Source organism: Chelonia mydas, chromosome 14 (genome assembly GCF_015237465.2).
Source record: "Chelonia mydas isolate rCheMyd1 chromosome 14, rCheMyd1.pri.v2, whole genome shotgun sequence".
NCBI classification, from domain to species: Eukaryota; Metazoa; Chordata; order Testudines; family Cheloniidae; genus Chelonia; species Chelonia mydas.
In genome coordinates, this window is record NC_051254.2 from 6,348,692 (window position 1) to 6,372,015 (window position 23,324).

At 49.5% G+C, this 23,324-nt stretch overlaps 1 protein-coding gene across 4 annotated transcripts in view; it reads left to right on the forward strand.

Moving 5' to 3' along the window:
- The first annotated feature begins 203 nt into the window (after window positions 1-203).
- Window positions 204-23,324, forward strand: part of FAM20A (FAM20A golgi associated secretory pathway pseudokinase) — a 42,538-nt gene continuing 19,417 nt past the window's right edge. The window contains exon 1 of one of the 4 annotated variants that reach the window (XM_037913719.2): window positions 204-1,014. In XM_037913719.2, coding sequence (XP_037769647.1) covers window positions 686-1,014 — 329 coding nt within the window. In that variant the 5' untranslated portion in view covers window positions 204-685. The remainder of the gene's footprint in view (window positions 1,015-23,324) is intronic. The other 3 variants (XM_037913717.2, XM_037913718.2, XM_037913716.2) reach the window with 3 other exon arrangements.

The following is a 23,324-nucleotide window of genomic DNA, read 5'->3' on the forward strand; positions in this document are numbered from 1 at the left end:
GAGCTAGTGTCCTTAGTTCCATCCTTGGCAGCTCAGGGATGACAGTGCCTGGAGGCCAGCTCCTACTCCTGTACGAACACAGGCCAGGAGAGGGGTCCATCCCTCAGCGCCCGGACCCCTGGCGAGCCCCATCACCAAGGGCCTGACGCGCACCCGGCTCCAGGGCATTTCCGCAGCATCCCACGGCGGGGTTCGGGCTTCAGTGGGCGCTCGGGATGGGCGAGTCCGGGCTGCTGCAATGGAGGGGGGAGCTGGCAGGTGATCAGGGCTGGCTGGAGGGGGTGGTTAGCGACTAATACCTCCCCCTGGAGCGGCGCCACACGCGCTCCGGGCACCGCTGCCCGGGGGTGGCTGGGTCGGGGGAGGTCTGGCAAGGTGCGGGCTGCGCGGCAGCTCTCCCAGCGGCTCCGGCAGCGGGCTGGGCTCCGGCTGGCGGCGGCGGGTCCGGGTGTGAACCAGAGACACTCGCCGGGCGCCCACCTGCTGCCGCCGAGCCGCCAGCCCGGAGCCGCCCTGCGGCGGGCTGCCCCGCTCCCAGCCCTGCCTCTCGGGGAGCGCCCCGCCCCGGGCCCCCGGTGCCTCCGCTCCGCCACTAGCCCCCTTCCCCGGCGCCCGAGCCCGACCCCTGGCTGGGCTCCCCCGGCTCCGCTGCCCCCGTCCCCGGCTCCGCTGCGCCGCGCGGGCCATGCCCTGGATCCGGCGGGACCGGCTGCTCATCCTGCTGCTGCTCGGGGCGCTGCTCAGCGCCGACCTCTACTTCCACCTCTGGCCCGAAGTGCGGCGGCAGCTGGCGGGGGCCGAGCCGGGCTGCCCCTGCCTCCGGGCGCCGCGCCCCGCGCTGCCCCCTTCGCCGGCGGCCGCCTCCCCGGGCGCCCGGGGCTCCAAGCTGCGGCGGCTCTTCGCTCACCCGCTCTACCGCGCCCCGGAGCAGCCGCCGCGGGGGCCGGAGGAGACGCTGCTCAGCCGGCAGGAGGCGGTGCGCTACTACCGCCGGAAGATGGTCCGCTGGAACAGGTGCGTCCCGCCCGGGTCCCCTCCCCGCCGGGGGCAGGCTCCTAGCTCGTCCCGGACACCCCCCGGGGACAGCCGCCTCCCCGCCCCCAACCCTGGGTGTCCCCATGCCGGGTTCCTTCCCACCCCCCAGGGCCAGGCTGCTGCTTCTCCCCAGCCCCGCTGGAGCACGGGTGCCCCTGCCCACCCCATACCCCGGATACCCACCCGGCCCCCATTCCCTGCCCGTGGAGCTAGGGCCCCCCCCCCACACACACACACACTGTGTGTCTTGCTTCCCGGGGGCATCTGCTTTGCTCTCCAGTTGGTCTCTCCAGTTCTCCAGGCTTCTCAGCTCCCTCAGTCCCTGCCACCCTGTCCCCATTGACTGTCTCTGCGGGATGCCCCATCTTCACTGCAGACCCATGTTCGCCCTCCTCTTAGGCAGAGAAGTGTCAGAGGCCCGATGGAGACCTCCCCTGGCCCATTGCACAGCTGGCCTCACTGTTCTCTGTGATACCAGCTGGGTGGTTTCCTGCAGGACCATTCTCCAACTTTGTTGTGAGGGCCTGTCCCAGGCTTTCCTTTCTCCAGGCAGCCTGTGAGATCATCTCACTCGATCTGGGTGGCTCTTCTCTAACTTCTCTGGTCTGATCTCTTGAGGCAAAACACAGCGCTGGCCCAGGCTTACTTGGGCGGGTGGGTGACAGCCAAGCGCTGTCCGTGGTGAGTGAGGCTGGGCTGAATCTACTACTCAAGTTAACTCATTTTCAGGGCTTTTGATTTAGAGGCTGGGATTGCGGTCCATACCGCATGTGGCCCCAAGGCCTGTAATGGCCCCTATCAAAGGTTGGCAGTGGGGAACTGGCCCTGGGATCTGCCACACCAGAAGTACAGCCACACTGGTGCTGGGTGCCTTGACTGACACTGTTGCTGTATACCCACCAGAAAACACCTAGCCAGCAGCTGGAGTGTGAGACAGAAGTGAGCAGCCCCTCCTCTAGGGATCCTCCAGAGCAGGAACTGTGGGGAAAGATTCCAGGGCAGGACGGAGGAATCAGGCTGCATGGACAGTCCATGAATGAGGAGAGGCCTGGATGCGGCCCTAGGTTGAAAAGGGTTCCCCTCTCACAGATTCCTGTGATCCATAAGGTTGGGAGTAGGAGAAGCCTCCAAATTTACAGGAAAACTCCCCCGGGCTTCCTTTCCCCCAGCTCCTGCCTAGGGTTTTTCCCTGGGAGGGGTGATCTGGCCCATTCATGCAGCCTCTCAACACAGCCGGGCTGGAGCGGATGAGTTTTATTATCACCATCCCTGTTTTGCAGAGGGCATTGCAGAAGCCCAGCAAAGGGCTGATTTTTCAAAGGTGCTGAATGCCTCCAGCTCCCACTAGCTGCGGGGTGCTCAAGGCCTTTGGAAACCAAGTTGTAAATATCTTGCCCAAGACCAGACAGGCCAGTCTGTGGCAAAGCAGGGAATGCTCTGACCCAGGTTTCCTGACTCCCAGAAGACCTGCCCCACTCTCCTAGCCCATTAACGGTCCCATAGAGCGACAGTCACACTGCAGCTTCATCCTTAGCAAGCAGGACAATTGAAACAACAATGATTGTGGCTGGGACGGCGCCTAGTTCTATGAATTCCCTTTTATGTCTCTAAGACAGAGTAGGTGGAGCAGGGATCCGGAGAGGGCCCTCGCAAGGAAAATAAGTAATTGCCTCTTCTAAAAAAAACAGCCACCGTACAAAACAAATCGTGTCAGAGGGGGGCTGTGTGCCAAAGTGCGCTGAGAAGATAACCTTTGTAAATGCAGTTTGTGCTTGTTTAGCTACTTACCTGCAACCTTTAAACCACAGGGGTCATTTTTTCTGCTTGACTTTTCTACGGGACATATGTTGGCACTGCAGCCAAAATCATCCTCACAGACCTGCCTGCCTCTCTGTTTTGAGCATGTGCTCTAAACCGTGCTGCTTACGTGTCACAATTTCATACATTTTTTTTTTTTAACAAGCAATGATCTTGGATCCAGAAGATCAATGGGAGCTTGTGACCTTGCTCTGGATCAGCACTGCAAACTGTACGTCTATATAACCACTGGGATGTAACAGTAGAATTAAACAAGCCCGTCACTTATCATAAGGGCCCGATCCTGCTGTCCCACTGGAGTCAATGGCAACAGACCCATTGACTTCAGTGGGAGTGGAGCCCAGGTGCATTGTTATAACAATATCCAGCAGCAGAGAGCAAAGGTATGAATGCTTGTAGCGCTCCTCACTAGTAACAGAGAGGTGCCCTTTTCACCCTTCCGAGTCGTTGTTTAAACAGCATCGAATAAAAATAACAGGGTGCTACACAAACTTGACTCCAGAGATGAATACGGAAAACAAAATTAAATGGTGCTTGAGCAGAATCCGAACTGTGTGATGAGCCTGCTCCCACGGAGCCTTTTCCCGAAGGATCTCAAAGCGCTTCAGAGACATTAGTTAACAATGCCTCCCGCTTCCCTTTGCATGTTCCTTCTGCTCAGTTTACACACAGGCAAACTGAGGCGCTCAGAGGCGAAGTGACCATGTCAGTGGCAGAGCGGGGAATAACGCCCGGTGTGCTCACTGATGACACTTTGAGAAGCACTCCCCTGTTCTAACCATTAGACTACACTCCCTCCCTCCGAGATACTCTGGGCCCAATTCCAGCCCCAGCGGGTGCAAGTCCCAGGGAAGCTAATCGGCGGAGTGCCCACATATGTTGGCGCTGAATTTGTCCTTTTGTCCTTGCATGGCATATTTGCCTGTAATAGTTCCCCTTGCCATGGTCTATGACAATACACCATGCGACGCTGCATCAACACACCTTTTCTCTCATGCTGTGTTCCTCCATGCTACACTCTGGGTCCCGTCTCAGAAGACTGAGGAAGCCACCTCTTTCTTATCACTGCAGCCCCAACCATTTTCCTGTGGCCCGCAGTTTTTCTGGACCATTGGAAGCTATTGCCCTCCCCCTCCATCCACCCACTTGCTGTCACAGCAAGAAAGCCTGGCCCTCGCTGGAAAGGAATTGCAGCAACGCATCCGGGCAGGCTTTCAGAAGTGACAGTTGTAGAGAGAAAGGCAGGGGGAGTAAACTGGCAGCCGTGTGCACTGTGTGCTGTGTACAGCAGTTTGTGAGGAGGAAGAGAGGAAAGAGGGGGTGTGGGCAGGAAGAGCGAGGAGTTGGGGAAGGAGAAAGTACAGGGAAGGAGTTGAGTGAGCGCGTGAGGCGAGCTGGTGGGGAATTTTCTAACAAACCATTTTTACGCCGGAAAATGCTGATTCATCGACACTGAAACGGCTCCCAGGAAAGGGGCAGGTTTGCCAAAACTACAAAATCTGGAACATTCTTGGGGAGAAGAAAAGTTTTGAAATGGTTAAAATTCCCTAGGTTTGAAACATTTGGAAAATGAAACATTTTGTTTTCTTGTTGGAAATGACTTTTCTATTTGAAATTTTAGTTTATTTATACTAAAATATAAAAGTTAAAAATGTTGAAAAGTCAAAATTGAAACAAAATGCTTTGAAAAAAGAAAAGGAGGACTTGTGGCACCTTAGAGACTAACCAATTTATTTGAGCATAAGCTTTGAGTGGCCCAAGGGGATTTTCTTTCAGACTATCAGTTCATGGAAAATGTTGAGCTTTCAATTTGGGGGCCTGCTTAAGGATGAGAAAAAATTCAAAGTCTCAAAATTTCTCGTGGGGCAGGAGACCAGTTTCTGGCAGCTGCTGGGGGGGACCTGGTATTCTGGAGAACGCCAGTCATATGGCATAAATGGGAACCACTCAGCTGGAGAGTGAAAATCGTTCTTGATGTTCCCTCGAGAGATGCAGCTTATTCTATGTCATGCTACCAGTCCTAAGATGTTCAGATCAAAGAAGATCACATGAGAAAGGCGGTCAGTTGCCTTTAGCTAATGCTCAGTGAATGGTTATCCTTATCACGAAACCAACACCCAGTTCAGCTTCATTAACAGGTCCTGTGCTGGAGATACACAGGCTCCGAAGCTGCTCTTTCCTGAGCTGCGCATAATTCATGCTTGCTATCTAATTTATACCCAAGATAAACTACCAGACCTGCTCCTACTTTACACTTTAAGAGCAAAAGCATAAACCCTTGCAAAGTGTTTTAAAAATCTCCACACACTACTACATAGATCCTAGCAAGCACCACTTCCTTCCACCCACTAAGTCTGCTGTGAGGGAAATCCAAACCTTTGCACTCTGGTTCCATGGGGTGTTTCAAGCTCCTGGAGCTTGAATGGAGTCTAGCTACTGCCTCATTCTTGGGGTCCCTACATGCACTCTCAGGGTGTTGGAACTCGCTCTCCAGCTACCTAGCCCCTCTGGGTGCAGCACTGACCCTTCAGACTCCCCAGTACTTAAACACACCCCCTCTTCCAGAACTCCACCCCAAAGGTGCAAAGCTTCTGGTTTACTGTTTAACTCTCTCAGGGGCAAGCAGTACTTGTGAAGCAGTCAACACACACACACACACACGCTTTGCCCAATCTAACACCTTTATGCTCTTTTATATTTAAAGCACAGAAGAGTATGGATCATACAAAACTATAAACACTAAACGCATGGCCCTGCCTCAGTTTCCTCACCACTCTTTAAGCTGGAGTCTGGGTCTCTTGGATTTGCCAGAGTCCTTGGGACCATCTGGGATCAAGAATAGGGCAGGAGGGTCCTGCCCATATCAGGTTAACCTCTCCCTCCTGGACTGGAGAATATGCCCCTCCTCCCGCCCCCCCCCCACCCCCCCGAAGTTAGCAGATCAGCCTCTACCCTTGTAAAATCTTCAGCCCCCTACTCTCCCATGTCAGGTGACACCCTTGCCAGGTTCCCCATCTGAACACAAACCCCTCCCAGGTGACTTTGTTGCCAAGGTGACTTAGCCCCTGCTAAACCAGTTCTTCTGGACAGGGACCAGTCCTGTGTCAAGAGTGAACTGATTTCCAACAATTGGGTACTTAAGAGCCAAATCCCCTCGACTGTTGTTCTTTTGCCACCAGCCTTTGGAATTTTCAACCCATCCTGGAGGCAAACAGACCATAGAGAAGGCAAGAGGCTGCCCATTCACAGTGGAGTGTGCAGCCTGACCCAGACCTATGGGGTTCATAACCTCACACAGAATTCATCAGTTGTACAGCCATAGTCCCACTCCCTCACATTACAACAACCAGTTTGTTGTAACTAACTGGCCCTGGGCCAGAGATTAGATTCACAAAGGCGTTTGTTATCTGTAGATCAATGGGAGTCATGCTGAATTGGGTCCAAGATCGCTCCCAGAATGACAGTTTATAGCCCCGCCTTTGAGTGGCAGAGTCTGAGAGTGTCTTAGCTCCTGTGCAATCTCCCTCACCTAATCTAGTCAGGCCAGCCCCCCCGGCCTCGGGTAGTTTTCAGGCCTACATTGCCATTGCTAACACAGCCTCCTGCTGCATAAGTGATCACATGGGTCCACAGAACCACAGTTACAGAAGCTCAGAATAACAGATGACCCAGGTATTCACTCCAGTCCTGTCACCTCCAACACTATGGACTCGCCTGGGCTTGCTGCCTTTGACAAATGCACTTGGCTTGCACACATAGGGTGAGATTTTTCAAAAGTGCCTATACAATTTTGGAGCCTTAGTCCCATTTTCAAAAGTGATTTAGGCACTTCAGTACTGAAGTCCCATTAATTTTCAATAAGATTTAGGCTCCTAAGGCCCGGATCCTCAAAGTTATTTAAGCACCTGTTGATTTCAATGGGAGTTAGGCACTTAAATACGTTTGAGGACATGCCTAAGAGTGAGAACAGAGAAGTACTTAAATCGGTTAGACACCTAACTCCTATTGAAAACCAATGGCACTTAGACACCTAACTCATTTAGGCACATTTGACAATCCCACTAAGTCACTTTTGACAAAGGAACTTAGGGTCCTAAATCATTTAGGCTCAGATTTTTTACTTTATTGTTTTTATATAAAATGTAAACACATAACAAAAGAAAACATATATAAATACATGCACAAGATGGACATACCATATAAATAAAACCATTCAGTGTTCATTAGGTGTAACACCAGGGGAGGAGGGGAACAAATCAAAAATAAGCAAACACCTGAATCTGTAGAAGTCATGCAGGGCATCAGTTTTTTAAAGCATCTAACTAGATAACTGAAAACACAGGCTCCGATTTTTAAAAGTATTTAGGCATTAACTAATTTAATTTAGGCATTTAGATTCAATGTTGCAGCACCTAACTGACTTAGGAGACTAAATCTCATTTTCAAAAGGGATTTAGGCATTTAGGAGCCAAAATCCCATTGACAGTAGATGTTATTTAGATTCCTAAGTGCGTCCATTACTTTTGGAAGTGAGATGTAGGCACCTAAAGCAGGTAGGCGTTACAATGCTGAGTGCAGAAACCTCTACATACCTTTAAAAATCTGGGTTTTCAGAATTCTTGAACATTTCAAGCCCAGTCTCTTTGTGCAAATACTATCTCTTGCTTGCTTGTCAGGGTAGCTTGCTGCCCAATCCCAGATTCTTTCATAAGCGCCATGACAATGTGCTTTGAGCTTGGTGGTTTGAATGATGTTTCAAAAGATGCCATCTTCTTAAAGAAGCCCCTCCTGTTTGCGGATCAGATCAATCATACTGGGGTTGTGTTGCCCCCTAACTTGCAGTCAGAGTTGATCAGAACATTTCAATGTTGATGAAAAATAGAAACAAAGATTCGTGGAGGGTTTTTTTGAGTGTGTTTTCCAGTCAACTCTGCTTTTACGTGCAGACATCTGTAAGTCTCTGGATGTTAGTGCATACATTAGACACTGGAATAATCTCTCAGGCAGTAGAAGTCCCGCTGAATCACACTCATATACAACAGTACTGAGGGCCATATAAGTGCCTACATAGGTCTGAGACATAAAATTAGACAGAACAAAGGAGTAGAAAATACCCTGTAGGGGAGAGTCTTGTGTTGGCAGAGGGATGGATTAGATCAGTGCTTCTCAAGCTCTCTGATGTGGGGGACCGGCAAATTTTTTTCCCGATGTGCGCACAGACCGGCAGCCGATGGCTCGCGGACCGGCAGCGGTCCGCAGACCACCACTTTGAGTAGCACTGGATTAGATCACCTAGTGGAGCTTTCATTTCTTTCACTTTTTGTTCTAGGCTTACAGTAAGCCTTATCCTTATCCTGTGTTTTAAATTCCTGCATGGTGTGCAGTGCATTAGATACCAGGAGATGTCACCAGTTGGGTGAGAAGCAACACAGCCTTTCATCTTGTGCAGTCCCACTGATGGCAACACGTGGCATTGAATGGCATCTCAGGGACTGTAAACCCCGGGAGTTCTGCTGGAGGTATAGGTCAATGCTGACTTTGAGCCCCTTGGTCAATGACGTTGTAGCGGGGCACCTCTCACTCCCACAGTGAGTAATATCGGCCTTCCCCTGTGCATTGACATCACTATTGTCTCAGCACAAGTTCACTTCAGGCAGTTATGCCTTGTGAGTGTGGGCCCTGGGCAATGCTAGAGGCTGGTGTCTGAGCTCCAGGGGAGAGCTGCAGAAAACAAGAGTTAGTGCCTGGCTCCCTTCACCGGCTCTGGCCTTTTGCTGTTTCCTACTCGGGCGCCTTATCCTTATCCTTCCAGGCCCTGCATAATCTCAACTATGTCTCTATCTCTGCACTTGTTTCCTTCTACTCCGCCTCTCCCTTCCGATGTCTTCCCCGCCCACATCTCCATACTGCTCTGACACGTCCCCATCTCACACTTGGCTTATTATTATTCATCATGTGTATTACCACAGCACCTCGGAGCCCTAGGCATGGACCAGGACCCCGTTGCACTAGGCACCGTACAAACACAGAACCAAAGGACAGTCCTCACACGTTCATGCTGTACCCTAGTCTTGCTACCAACTCCCCAGTCCTTGTTCCCCAAGCACCCTCTTCAAATCGCTCCTTTAAAAACTTTTGCCTTCCAGAAAGCCTCCAGCCCTTGCGTGCCTCTCCATGGCCTCCCATGCCTGAGGTCTGGTCTTGGAGGCAGGACACCTGTGGTACTCTCTGTATAGAAGTTACAAAGAGCCGGTAACGGACACTCTTTGTAAATCATCCGGTTGACTGAATAGATCCCCAGCCCATTATCTCTTTGAATGGCTGAGATCTTTCCATAGTGAGAAAAAGCAAGCTGTGAAAACAGGGGACTATCAGCGGGTGTAGTCCCATTGAAGTCAATGGAATAACACCATTTTGCACCAGCTGAAGATCTCATCCACGATGTTTAGGGAGTGGGTAGCAAACAGGGGAGGGAAGGGGGTCATAGAGAAATGTGCCATGCACAGATTGCTTCCCCCGGATTCTGTCTGAGATGGACACCTAGCCACATGTGAACAACCTTGATCATGTAACAAACCACAGCAAAACATTAGTGTAAGTGACGTGTTGATTAGGGGATGAGGAAAGGATCCTATTTTCTTCCTCCTGGCGGATACTCAATGCATTTTCTTTTGTTGAGAAACGTTTTGGGGTGAAAAGAGGCTGAATCTGCATTGCACGCGCTTTTCCTGCAGCTTTGGACTCCGCTGGTATAAAAGACACTTCACGGAGCGCCCATGTAAACGCCGGGATGTGCAGTGTGTAGCTGGCTCTTGAGGCTCTTGTACAAGTGATCACTTTGCTGTTGGATTGAAATTCACTTCAGCAGAGATCAACATATTTCTGCGCTGGTTTACTTGTAAAGCAGTTAATTAACTTTCAACCACCGGGTTCTGCTGGAGAGGCTTCGGGGGGAAATATGTTGTTCCTTGTGCACAGTCAGACACTGTGCTGAAGGTCACAGAGCATGTCGCCTATAACACCAAGGCTGACATTGTTCTCTAGTGAACTGAAATAAAAGGAACTCCCAGTGTTTCCAGTCTTTCTCCTTTGAGCTGCATCTGGTTACCACTCCATGTCATTGTATATCGCTTCTTGTAAACGCACAGCTCAGCACGTACATAGTTGTGGCCTATGTGCTGCCCTCATCCCTGTACTAGGCCTGATTCTCCACTTCATTACTTAAGCATTACACTGATGTAACAACGGAGCTTCAGCATTGCATTGCAGCAGAAAATCAGACTCACTTCCTCCAGACAAACACATGCGAGAGACATGGTTTGATTCTGACCTCATTCATTCCAGAATTTAACTTTGTTGAAGTCAGTGGAGTTACTTGGATTTATGCTGGTGTGAGCAACGCTGGAGTCTGGCCACATGTGTCAGTAGAATAGATGAGAAAAGATGAAGACGACAGCACGGGCAGAACACTAAGCTCAGAGCGGATGAGAAAGAAACTTGGGGCAATTGGCGCGACTATTGGTGTAAACCAGAGCTAGATCTCAAGTTTAAAGAACAGAAAACAGACATGAGAGGAAGTCTTGTCCAGTGGTTCGGGCATTAGTTTAAGACTTGTGACACCTGGGGTCAAGTCCTGAGCCACCACAGACTTCCTGTGTGGCCGAGTCACTTAGGCTAGATTTCTGAAGGTATTTAGGTGTTTCAAGGCGTAACTGATTTAGGATGCTAAAGCTCATTTGCAAAAGAGCTTTAGCACTTAGGAGCCTAAATCCTATTGACATTTGATGGGATTTTGGCACTGAAAAACCTAAATCCCTTTTGAAAAGGAGATTTTAGGTTCCTAAATGAGTTAGGCCTTGCAATGCTGAGCACAGCAACACCTAAATACCTTTAGAAATCTGAGCCCGAGGCGCTCTGTGCTTCAGTTTCCCCTTTATAAACTGGTGATCCTGCCACTTTCCTATCACACTGGGAAAGACTGCCAGACTCCAGAGACCATGGTAATGAGGGCCAGATATGTATCTTAAGTAGAAAAAAGATTCTCAGAGACCACGGCACAGCATAGTACTCTTCAGACTGGAAACTCGGCAGTGTGCTGGTGAGACCTTCTTTATTTTTTTCAAGTGGCAAACAACACCTGGCATGTGCTAGTCACATCGCTCAGTGCCTTATTGGAAGGTGCTCAGATATCACGAGGATGAGCGTGGCAGAAACTGATTAGCATAGAGAAGCAGCCTGAAGCATTTTCTGTGCAAGTTAACAGACTAGTCCAGAGCCATGCAGGTCAGTGGACTATACTGTAGTTATGTCAATAAATATTTACTTAGCAAAGCTAGTTTTTGAGAGTCCTGAATTCTCCACTGCTGCCCTTGGGCTTGTCAGTTAAACCCATATTTTCATAAGTGGCCTGTGATTTGGATACCTCCATTATGTGATGCCTGTTGTCAGTAGCTACCGGTGTGGTGCTCTTCTCTTGTTCCATGATGATAACAGTCGGCTGCGTGCGTGTTCCCTCTGTGTGCTGCCCCAGCTCTGCGCAGATCGCTGACACAGCAGACCCCGAGAGAACCCCCAAAGACCACAGACTCCAATAATGTACAAAGGCACCCAGCCAGGTTTATTGTCAAAGGAAGCACAGGAATAGTTTCCTATAGACTCTACAGGGCATACTACGAATATGTGCCCCCGGCAATGGACACAGCTCAGCCAGTGGTGGGACACTCCACTGCCCCTTAGGCTGGATGACAATGTGCCCTTCCAGACCTAGTCTTCTACAGGTGAAGAACAGATTACTCATCCCTCCTGATGTATTGAGGTGCAGCCCCTTTACTCATTAGGGTGCTGTTTCTCCCCTGTTACATGTTGGTTCAAACGAATCTATCCATCACATTGTCCTTTTGACCCTGTCTTTAAGATGCACCTGCCTGTTTCTTGTTATCTCTGTGGAGTGTTCTGATGCCATCTTGGCGCAAGTTCTTCTTCTTGCCAACTTCTGTGACTGGGGCCTGCCTCTAGCTCACAGCCCAGCCTTTGCTTAGCAATGCCTGGAAGTACTTTGGTTCAGGCTTCAGGCCTCAGACTGGGCCTCTGATACAAGAGTTTATGTTTTCAGGGCCTCACCTTACTACAATGCCCAGTTTGAGACACCGAAGACCTGATTTGCAGGGGTGTTGAGCATCTCCAGTGCCCACTGAAGTCAAGGCGTGAAGAGGAGTCTTGGAAATGCTTGAGCACCATTTAGTTTTTACCACTGAAGTGCCTGGCCCTTACCCTTTGCAAACAGCCTGCAGTGTTGCGATGGTGTAGAACAAACTAGGAGCCGTGCTTGTTAATACCTTTCCATAGCACGTTTACATGGCTGAGCAAACCGGGAGCTCAAGGCAGTGAGGTTGCTGTACTTATTCACAACAAAAGCTGGAGAAATAAAGTTGAGGGTAACTAAGTAAAAAGCATTTAAGCATTATCAGGTTATGCTGCCGTTCCTGTGAATGGATATTGATTTGGAATTTGCTTTGGGACTAATCTCAACCAAGACACTATCTTGTTATATCAGCACCTTAACAATAACAGTAGGCTGCAAGTTAGATGCGCAGAGTGAACACCAATTTAGCTGTTATGGCAGATATGTGCATGTCTGAGATGTAGGGTCTATATAGGGACTATAAATAATCTGCATAGATTCTGGAGCAATGCAAATCTCTATTGTGCTCAGCAGAGAGATTACATTTTTAAAAGCTGGGCAACGTGTCAGGAATATATTAGAATTTTGAAACTAAGATGGATGTTCCTGGAGCAAGTGCATTGTGGGAACATTAAACACAATCAGATCACGTAGGTGATTTGATGACACCCTACATCACCAACAAAAGCCGATAACACTAAATGCTGGCTGCTTACAGCAACACTCCCATTACTCTGCTGCCTTCTAACCTGGGGCACAGCTCCTACTATTTGATAATAAGTCTACCCACTTCACTTTGCAGCTTATTCTGTTTGCTGCGAAGAAATGTTTGTAGTTTGCCTTTGGTTATGACGTTTATTTATTACCCAGCCGGGAGCGAATCCGTGCTGGCCAGGCAGTCACTTGCCCTTGTTTGACTTAGCTTTGTCTCTTATTCTTTTGGGGGAGTGGGTATTGATTATTCCTTAGTCACTTTGAAATAAAATATGGTTCTCATAAAGATGGGAAGCATTCTGAGAACATGCTCAGGCTGAATTCACTCACAGCCACCTCCCTCCTGGGGCACTAAACGACAAAGGGGATGTACATTTGGGCTCAGCCCAGCCAGTTTCTGGAAAGGGGCTTTTGATACTAGGTGTGCTCTGTCCATTGGTTCCGCAATGCAACCAAGGTGAAGCATTTTATCCATTTAGTTTATGTCACAGGTAGGAAGTCGGCTCAGCCCAAACACTGATGAACTTCTGGCCCCGCCTCGGCAGAGGGTGTTGCGGGACTGCTCTCGAAAAGAGAGACGTCTGTATAACTGAAGTTGGTTAATGGAAAAAAAATCTCATCTGCTAGCACATAGGAATATGCGGCACTGCCTGTAAGTTTGTGGGTTCAATAAAGTTGTTGTTATGCTCTGCAAATGGCTTCCATTGTGCGGTGCCTAACCGGTGGTCAATGCCAGCATTCACCATGGGTCCCCTTGTCTGTTCAGTGCTCCAGAAACCTCCAAACTCCTGTCGTCTGCGACCTTGTGACCGTTGGAGGGAGGCAGGGAAGGAGTGAGCCCCATACTATCATCAACCACCTCCCAAAGCAGCATTGCAGGTCCCAGCCCCGTTCCAAGCGGCTCTGCATGCCCTGATTTAACGTTTCCTCTTTATTCAACTCTTCTAATGTGCTGGATTGAGGGGCCCGGGGACTGTTCACATTTATTCCCAGGGTGAATCTCCACCAGTTGTTGCAGAATGTCAGTCCAGCTTGCTACGGAGCACGTGGGGCTTTGATCATTGCATGCAAGAAAACCGCACAGATGTCCCTTTGAGACACTCGGAGCTGAATCCTGCTCCAGGATATAGGAATAACCCCGCTGAGGCGGGTGGGAAGGCTGGAGGGGAGCAGTGCAGTGCTGATGTTACTGGGAGATGCGCACACATAAAAGAAGGCAGCATGTGGTGCAGAGAATTTGCCAGGCCAGGCCAGACCATTGGTCCATCTACTCCAGCATTCCTCAGGGCCCGGTGGAAAACACCAACCACCTTGCATGCTGCTGCACCATCTGTATCCAGCAGTGGCCCCTTAGTGAATTATTTAGTTACAGTTTAGGGGAAAGGAGCAGCTCCTGGTGTCCCTTCCCATCCTTAATCCCCTTAATCCCCACTCCCTTCGGCCAGAGCTGCAGGTCAGGATCAGCCTAGCTGAGGTCTGCAGGTGCCATCCAGTCTGAGTGCACAACCGCCTGCCTGCTGCAGGGCACGGCGGAGTGGGGAGTGGGGTGGGGGGGGGGTTTGCACAGTGATTGCCAGTTGTAGATCAGCGAGTGCAGACCCACGTACAGCGAGAGCCTTCTGGGCTTCCTCTCCCACAGCATGTCCTTTGTTCCGACCGGTTTGAACACTGCTGACTCCGGCCTTCGACCTCCAGTGCTTCGATGCTTTTAATTTTGCTTACGTCAGGAATCCAGAAAATAAAGCTCCTTGTCAGAGGCAACTTTCTTTTCAGCTTTTGTGTTGCCCAACAGTGTGTGTTTTGTTAAGAGCCTGGATTAACTTGGCGCTTTCCTCTTCTAGAGTGTTCAGTCCCAGCCAGTCCCCTTCTCTGTTAATGAACCACTTGTTATCAGCTGCAGGCTCCTGTTTCTTTCACTGATCTACCCAGGCAATTCAATGCAAACTGGGCTGGGAAGGCTGCTTTCCCTTTATCAGGAGTGTATATGCTGTCCATGGCTCTGCTGCTGCGAATGGAATGAACAGCCAGTGCTCTCTCCTCCAAAGGATATGTGATGAGTGTCCCTCCAGTTAGTCCAGTCGCCACTTAATTTCACTGCAGTTTAGCAAAGATTGGCCCAAAGCTGAAAATGTTGCAAACATTTGCAAAATCCAAATGAAAGGTAGCGCTTCCCCCCAACCCACCTCCCAATCCCCCGAAGTTTTGCTCTAGAACCCAGGAGTCCTGCTCCGCTCTACTTACCAAGGAGGGTCCAGGTTCCGGTAATTGTCTTTTATACCATTACACCAATGTAGTGCTGTCAAAAATTGCTTCATAGAGTCATCATTTATAGGGCAGAAATCATGTGAAAGCTGGTATCGTCACGGTCATTTACAGCACTGCATTAACACTTTACATTGATATGAACTTTTCTACTAGCCAGGACCTTAAACACCATGAAAAAAAAACAGACAGGGCTCGATTGTAATTAATATAAAAAGATTCCTTCGCTAAGGCTTCTGGACTCAGACAGGACCCTACCTCTCCAGCTTGCTCGATATCTCTAGACTGGGCTGCCTACCATCACCTCTCAGGGTCTCCCTAAGTCCTGGCCTGGAGGCCACGGTCATGAAAGGCCCAGGTCTTGTGTTATTTTGGTCTCCTAAATGCCTCCCTCACCCTTTTAAAAAGCATGCAAACAACATGAAAACAAACACCAATTACCCAAGCCCTGAGGTACAGATCTGGACCTTAAGAAAGAGTTTCATACAGAGCTCTGTGTGTGTAACTCATCCGAAATCCCCCTGCGTGCCACGTGAAATGGTAAGGCCTAGCATTGTGTAGTAGGGCCAGATCCTGAGACCTGACTGAGCTACATTCAACACAGCACCCAAACTACCTTCGCACTCTCCCAATCCTGGACCAGCCAGGCTGGGGTTTGGTCCCATATGTCTACATAGGTTTGAGCCCAGTTCTGTCCACACACAAATCTGCCTGTATTGTGCCTGATCAGCAAGCACTCAGCACCTGAGTCCTAGGATCCTAGTAGGGGATTGGGTGAGAGCCTGAGTCCCGCTGAGACTTGTGTTCAAGCTCTGTCATTCTGTAGTGCGGACACAGCTCAAGCCACAAACCTGAGTCCGAGGGGCTGCATAGTTCCATTTGGACATGTTAGCACAGCTCTGAGACTTGAGGTTAACCCAGGTTTACGATGCAGTGTGGACACACAAAGCTGGGCTTGGAAACTGCCAGTCCACAAGCCTGGGTCCCACAGACAGCCCTACAGTTCAGTGTAGACATACCCACAGAGGCCATTCCACAAACCCAGGCCTCAACGCACCCCCTTCCCCCCCCCCCCCCAATACCAAGTGCGGCAGGCAGGGGTGGCGTGGAGCTGGCTACACTGGCTCTAGCCAACTGGGAATTCTCTGCACTGGTAGATTGCCCAGTTCAGGCAGCCTTCCAGCTGTTTGCAGTAATGTAATTAGCTTTAGTAACTGCAAATACATGTTGCTGCTTCTCCTTTGTCTGGGTTAATCACAGCTTTAAATCAGCAGATCAGTGCAGGTGATTTCTGACACTGCACCATTCAGGTCCCAGGGCGCACAGGAGATGCCAGCCCCGAGGAAAAAGGGCGTGTGTGACTGCATTTGCTCGCCTTAGAGAAGGGCTTGCCCCGCTCTGCTGTAACAATGAAGCTTGGGGGGGCTGCCTCCCGTTTCTGGTGCCATTGGAACACATTTCCTTAGGGTGCCTCTGTGTTACCAGCCAAGCCAAGAGCCTCTGTTACATCTGAGTCCAGCTGCCTGTCCAGTTACCGAATGGCCCCAAGAGCAGCCTCTGGGGCCCTCCATTTGGACCCTCCTCACTAGGCAATCCAAGGCCAAGCTCTTGCCTGGCCTTGAGACCGTCTCATTCCAGGCCAGAGCCTCAGCAGATTTAACCAGCCCTGCAGTGAGGGGAGCTATCCTGATTGACATCAGCTGCTCACAATCTGGCCCTGTATCTCCAACTATGTCTGACTAACCAGCCTTTGCAAAAGAGCAGCCATCTCACTGGCACTTAGTTACTCCTGGGGAGCTCTTGTGTGGCATAATCCCCCCTGCAGGAACTATTTCCAGACAAGATACAGCAGAAACATCTGCCAATAGGCTGAAAAATTTTCTAGGACTTCAGGTCTAAGATGCAATGAAGAGCACTTGCGTAATTTTTCCAGCACACCAGCACATATTTGCCATCTTTTGGCCTCTTCCCAGGCTTGCACAGTGCCAAAACAGACTGAATGACACATACTTTATCCTGTTGTTCTTCACTTTACTTAGCAATAGACTCCATTAATAATAGGTTGCTGTGATAGGGGGAGTTCCAGCTGAGGGCCTTGAAAGACTTTACTAACTTGTCAGCATTCAGTTTCACAACACCCCTGCAGGGAAGGAACGATTACCCCCATTCTACAGATGGGGAAATTGAGGCACAAATTGAACAAATTGCCATTGGAGCTTGGGGGATTCAGAGACTACGGTGCTGGTGGACACGATAAAACCCTAAGATTCGATCGATAGATGAGCTGGAATCGCAGAGCAGAAAGGTAGAAATAGAAGGCAGGCATCCAAACTAATTGTCCCATGTACATTCGTACCCTCATTTGCCAAGCAGTTGAGCCCTGTCGATGAAAAATACAACCCAGAAACAAAGCACCACATTCCAGGACATTTTCCTTTGCCTCCACCCACTTTGGCTAGTTCCCCACTGACTCTAGTTAAAGGCCCCTCATATTCCTGAGCCCGGCTGTGGAAAGAGGGAGTTTGCTACCCATGTAGGGTTTTTCACTGGCCTCATTTTCGCCCTTCTCTCCTCACTTGTTTACCAAGCAGAGGTTGGCTTTCCTCCTCCTTCTTTTATGGCCTGGCAGGATTTCCAGTGAACATGTGGAATGTTCGTTTTTCCTGCTGGGACGGAGGCAAGCAGCATTCCAGAGCATGGACAAATGCAGTGAAGTTACTGGGCAAGTGACTGTCCTGTATCAATGACAAAGGGCCATGGGAGGGGAGGGGGAGGAATGGATACAGGAGGAATAAACGGGCTGTCTATGCATTTTACACCCTTTCTCTGCTCAAGAAGGAGGCTCTTTCCCTGAGAAAGGAAAGTGGTCAGCTCCCCACACCTGCTCCTGCCCTGTCCTTGCAGAGAGCCCTCACCAGGGGCCAGAACCCACCCTTTGGGAAGGATGCAAGCCAGAGACAGGAGGAGGCAGGCTGGGGTCAAGCCTTAAATGTAACAGAAACATTTTAACTTTGCATGTGCCCCATCACTCATAGCAACCACCCCACGAGAGGAATCCACTTACAATTGGATGCAGCTGCATCTAAGCAGAATTCCTTCTGGTCTCTGCGATTCTCTTTAAGGGCTGGTGTTGGGGAAGGAGGGGTTCCTAGTGTGGCGTCCTGCTCCCCAGGACTTGGTAGGAGATTATGGGGGCTCAAAGCCAGTGAAGAGGGACAGGTCCTCCCCATGAAGACCCTCATTCTCCAACAGATCCCCTGTACGCTGGGCAGACCTAGAGAGGTCTGTAGGTTCTGGAGAACAAACTTGCACCCCTTTTCTTCAGTGGCAGAGAAGGAGAAACCAAGCCCTCCTATCCCTGACAGAGCAATTAGTTGCGAACACGTCCGGGGAATTCAGGTCCTCCCTAGCCCCTTCCTGCTGATTGTCCACCAGGAAGAAGCTATTAACCGTGTGGTACAGTATTAAACCAGCACGGCTCTCTGTGGGTCTTTGTGCTCCCTCTCAGGGTGGATTGGCTGAACATTCCTGCTTCTGAGCTTGGCTCAGTAAACACCACAGACAAAAGGAGGGGAAAACCCAGCAGCACTATTTCTGCCCTGCTTGTGATGAGGTGGGAGATAGAGGTGGGTAGTACCCAAGTGGTCAGATGCTGTGTAAAACCCTTGCACAGCTCTGGCAGTCCACCTCCAACAGGCCTGCTGTTCCACGGATGGCCCTCTCCCAAATGAAACCTCTCACAGCGGTGCTTTGGTTTTTAACAACACTGAGCGCCACCTACCAGCAGGAGCTAGAGTAAACCCAGCAAATGCATGGCAATGCTACGACCTCGGAGTGCCTAACCTGTGTGATATATGGTCAGTCCTGCAGCTCGCTCTGGGTGTAGCAGGAAGGAAGTGCCTAATGCCCCCAAGCAAAACTCCAGGTGACTCCCATGGGAGATTTGCCTGAGGAGGGACTGTGGGTTCGAGCAAGAAGGGGGTTTGAGCACTGTGGTGGAATGGAGCTGATGGCATGTAGCCAGGAGAGTCTAACAGCTCCGGATGCAACCTGGAGTGGCTACCTCTTGCCAGTGCTGGGGTCGCTTCCTGGTCACCACAAATGCCAGCACTGCCTTCTTTGGATCACTAAATGAACATGTCGACGGAGAGCGTGTGAAAGGGATGATGGAGAGGGAAGCTCCAAAGTGGTGTAGCTGAGCTAACAAGGGGGCCTTTACAGAACTCATCAGTCTAAGGCAAGGCCCGCCCTCCTCTGACTGTGCCGATGCATCTCTCCAGAGAGGTTAAGTTTTCAAGGTCTGCATTTAGAATGACAGTTTTCTGAAAGCCTCATTAAATTGGCTGTTAGTTACAGTGCATGTCACAAGATCTGAGGCATGCCGCAGCCAGATCTATAATTCCCTTGTGCCCTGGGGGTGGGGGAAAGCAGACGTTTTATGAGATGTTCTGAGAGGCGCCGACTCAACGATGGCAAAGAAACACTATTTAAGTGCCATTTTCTCTTCTTTATGGGGTACTGCAAAAGAACATATGCTCTGGCAAGGGCGAGTGCCTTTTATCCCCTGGAAGAGCTGTGTTTTGTGGACACAAAAGCCAGCCAATGATCTTAAACTGGAAATTTGGAAAGCTGCCGTTCATAGTCTTGGGTGACTTTTCCCAATTTGCCCTTGCTTCCCTTGTATATTCCACCCAGGATTAGTTCTCCGTGCCATCTGCATGCACCATGAGAATTCTGCACTCACTGGGGCAGACTAAATTTTACTACCTCCCCGTTCCACTCTGGCCCATGGTTGGAGCAGAATCAGGTAGACGAGAGGACGTTTCATCCCTACGTACTCCATCTGAGGGTCATGTAGGGCAAGGACCATGACAGTGAAAGGGGAAGCAACATGGGGAGTGGTGAAATCTCAATGATCTAGTGGAGTGGGAATATAGACAAGAAACTAAGTCTCTACCAAACTAAAACACTCTGATGCATAGCGCTGGTCAGAAAACTTCCAAGGGAGCTGTTTTTCATCAGAAAATACCATTTAGACTAAACCAAAATTGGTCATGCTGTCACATCAATTTCAACAAAACTTCATTTGGAAAAAAACTGGAAAAGCTTTTGAAAATGTTCAAATGCCCCATTCAGACGTTTTCAGCACAAGGAGGTTTGATTTTTCATTTTGAAAAGATTCTTGTTTAGACATTTAATTTATTTTATATTAAAACCAATTTAATTTTTTTTTAACATTCCACAATCAAAAAGAAATGTTTTGAAATGATCAACATGAACCATTTCAATGGACTCCCAAACAATTTGCTGTTAGGAATTTCAGTCCACAAAAATAGTTGCAAGTTTTTTGTCCCAGAGACAAACTCTTTGAAAGCCCAAAGTTTTTCACGAAACAGAAAATGTGTTTGCCGACCAACTCCACACCCAATGCTCTCTTGGGGACATGAGCCGAGAATAAACCACGTGTGGCAGACATTAGTCATGTTGCTTAATCCACTACTGGAATGCACTCGGCTGCTGTGGAGATGAACCTGGTATAAGAAACTGTATAAAATAGACTAGGCACTCGGCATTTCATTAGCCCCAGCCATCTGCAGAGCACAGGCTGCTTTTCAGGCATTAATGAATTAAGCCACAGAAGTTTCTCACTGGCCTTGGCCCTAACGTACTTTGTTATGACTAGAGCCCTGAGAAACGATTGCAATGAATCCCCAAACCATGCGGAAGATGGCTGGTAAATTACAAAGCAGGGACTCAAAGCAGATTTGCTGATGCTGATGAATCAGGGCGAGTGGAGGAGGGGAATCCTTTATTTGAGCAAGCTTGGGCAGATTTAGGGCTTGGCCCAGAAGGTGTGCGAAACTTGTCGTTCCCCAGGATTCCCATCCAACACCATCTGTGACTCTGCTGTTTCCAGTGAGGTGGGCTTTGAATTTTGGGGAGTTTTTAAATCCAACCCACAAAGTAAAACTTGGGACGGGAGAGAGGGCACGGAGTGGTGGGAAAGGGAAGTGCAAAAACTCTGCAGATCGTAACCAAAATAAATGTTCACGCAAACCCCTGTGAACTGAAACTACCCAGTCTCACAGGGCTCTGATTTAAACACGCTGCCAGCGGGCAAGGGTCTCTACAGCCAACCCAGCCCAAACCACTCTAGAAAGGGGTTGTGGAATTGCAAACACATCATTGCAAATGGCAGTGGAAAAATACACCATATTCTGGGATATATTAGCAGGAGTGTTGTAAGCAAGACACAAGAAGTAATTCGTCTGCTCTATTCCACACGGATTAGGCCTCAGCTGGAGCAATGTCCAGTTCTGGGCGCCGAATTTCAGGAAAGATGTGGACAAATTGGAGCAGGTCCAGAGAAGAGCAACAAAAATGATTAAAGGTCTAGAAAACATGACCTATGAGGGAAGAATGAAAAATTTGGGTTTGTTTAGTCTGGAGAAAAGAAGACCGAGAGGGGACATAACAGTTTTCAAGTATGTAAAAGGTTGTTATAAGGAGGAGGGAGAAAAATTGTTCTCCTTAACCTCTGAGGACAGGACAAGAAGCAATGGGCTTAAATTGCATCAAGGGAGGTTTAGGGCATTAGGAAAAACTTCCTGTCAGGGTGGTTAAGCACTGGAATAAATTGCCTAGGGAGGTTGTAGACTCTCCATCACTGGAGGTTTTTAAGAGCAGGTTAGACAAACAGCTGTCAGGGATGGTCTAGATCAGCGGTTCTCAAACTGGGAGTCGGGACCCCAAAGTGGGTCGAAACCCTGTTTTAAAGGGGTCACCAGGGCTGTTTTTAGACTTGCTGGGGCCTGTGGCCAAAGCCCGAGCCCCACCACTTGGGGCTGAAGCTGAGCCAAGGGCTTCAGCCCTGGGCTGTGGGGCTCAGCTGTGGCTTCAGCCCTGGGCGGCGGTGAGGCTCAGGTTACAGGCCCCTGCCTGTGGCTGAAGCCCCAGGCTTCAGTTTTCCCCCACACACACACACGGGGTGGTCAGGCTTGAGTTCCCCCCCCACACCCCAACCCAGGGTGGCACTGCTCAGGCGGGCTGAGGCTTCGGTCCTGCCTCCGGGGGGGTCATGAAGTAATTTTTTTTGTCAGAAGGGGGTCACGGTGCAATGAAGTTTGAGAACCATTGGTCTAGATCAGTGGGTCTCAAACTTTTTTACTGGTGACCCCTTTCACATCGCAAGCCTCTGAGTGTAACTCCCCTAATAAATTAAGCACACTTTTTAATATATTTAACACCATTACAAATGCTGGTGGTAAGTGGGGTTTGGGGTGGAGGTTGACAGCTCACAACCCCCCATGTAATGACCTCACAACCCCCTTGAGGGGTCCCAACCTCCAGTTTGAGAACCCCTGGTCTAGATTATACTTAGTCCTACCATGAGTGGAAGACTCGAGGTCCCTTCCAGTCCTATGATACTATTCTCTGAAACTTGCCCTTTTCAAAATGACTATCTTAGGTACTTTTTTCAGAGTAACAGCTGTGTTAGTCTGTATTCGCAAAAAGAAAAGGAGTACTTGTGGCACCTTAGAGACTAACCAATTTATAAATTGGTTAGTCTCTAAGGTGCCACAAGTACTCCTTTTCTTTTATCTTAGGTCCTTGACTGCCTCCATCACTACAGTACCTGAGGGACTCGCAATCTTTCATGGATTTATCCTTACAACGCCCGTATGCTAGGGAAGTCCCATTATCCCCAGTTTGCCCAATAACATTCAGCAGACGCAGCTTCTCCCCACCGTGGCCTTTTCTCTCCTTTGTTCAGTGCGTTTTTCATTTTGCAGGCATCTCTGTATGAGTAAAGACCCTTCTGTGGACTCTCCTTCCCACCCTGCCTTCCAACTCCCCACAAGAGATTCATTCAACAGACTATCAGAAGCTCCCCCTCTGCTGACCCATCAGCAGGAGCTTTCAGGCTGCTGCCCCAGCAGCTAAAGTGGGAAGCTATTGTAAAACTATGAAAACTTCTGCTGGTATCTTCCTCCCCCATGTGTCTGTTTATTTTCCTCTTGCGTATTGTCTAAATCCTAGATTGTGAGGCTGTTAGTTTGCATGGAACTCCAACGGGGGTCCCTAGCTACTACCCCATTATAACCATATTAAGGTAATGAAAAGAATATTTTTGCTCTCTCCGGTTTGGCAGAGAGAACACCACACTGGGAATAACGGTCACGTGGTTAAGACATGACTTAGGAGACCTGCGTTCTGGTTCCATCTCTGCCACAGTCTTGCTGGGTAACCTTTGACAAGGCTCTCACTCTCTCTGTGCCTCAGTTTCCTCACATGTAAGATCAAGATCGTAATC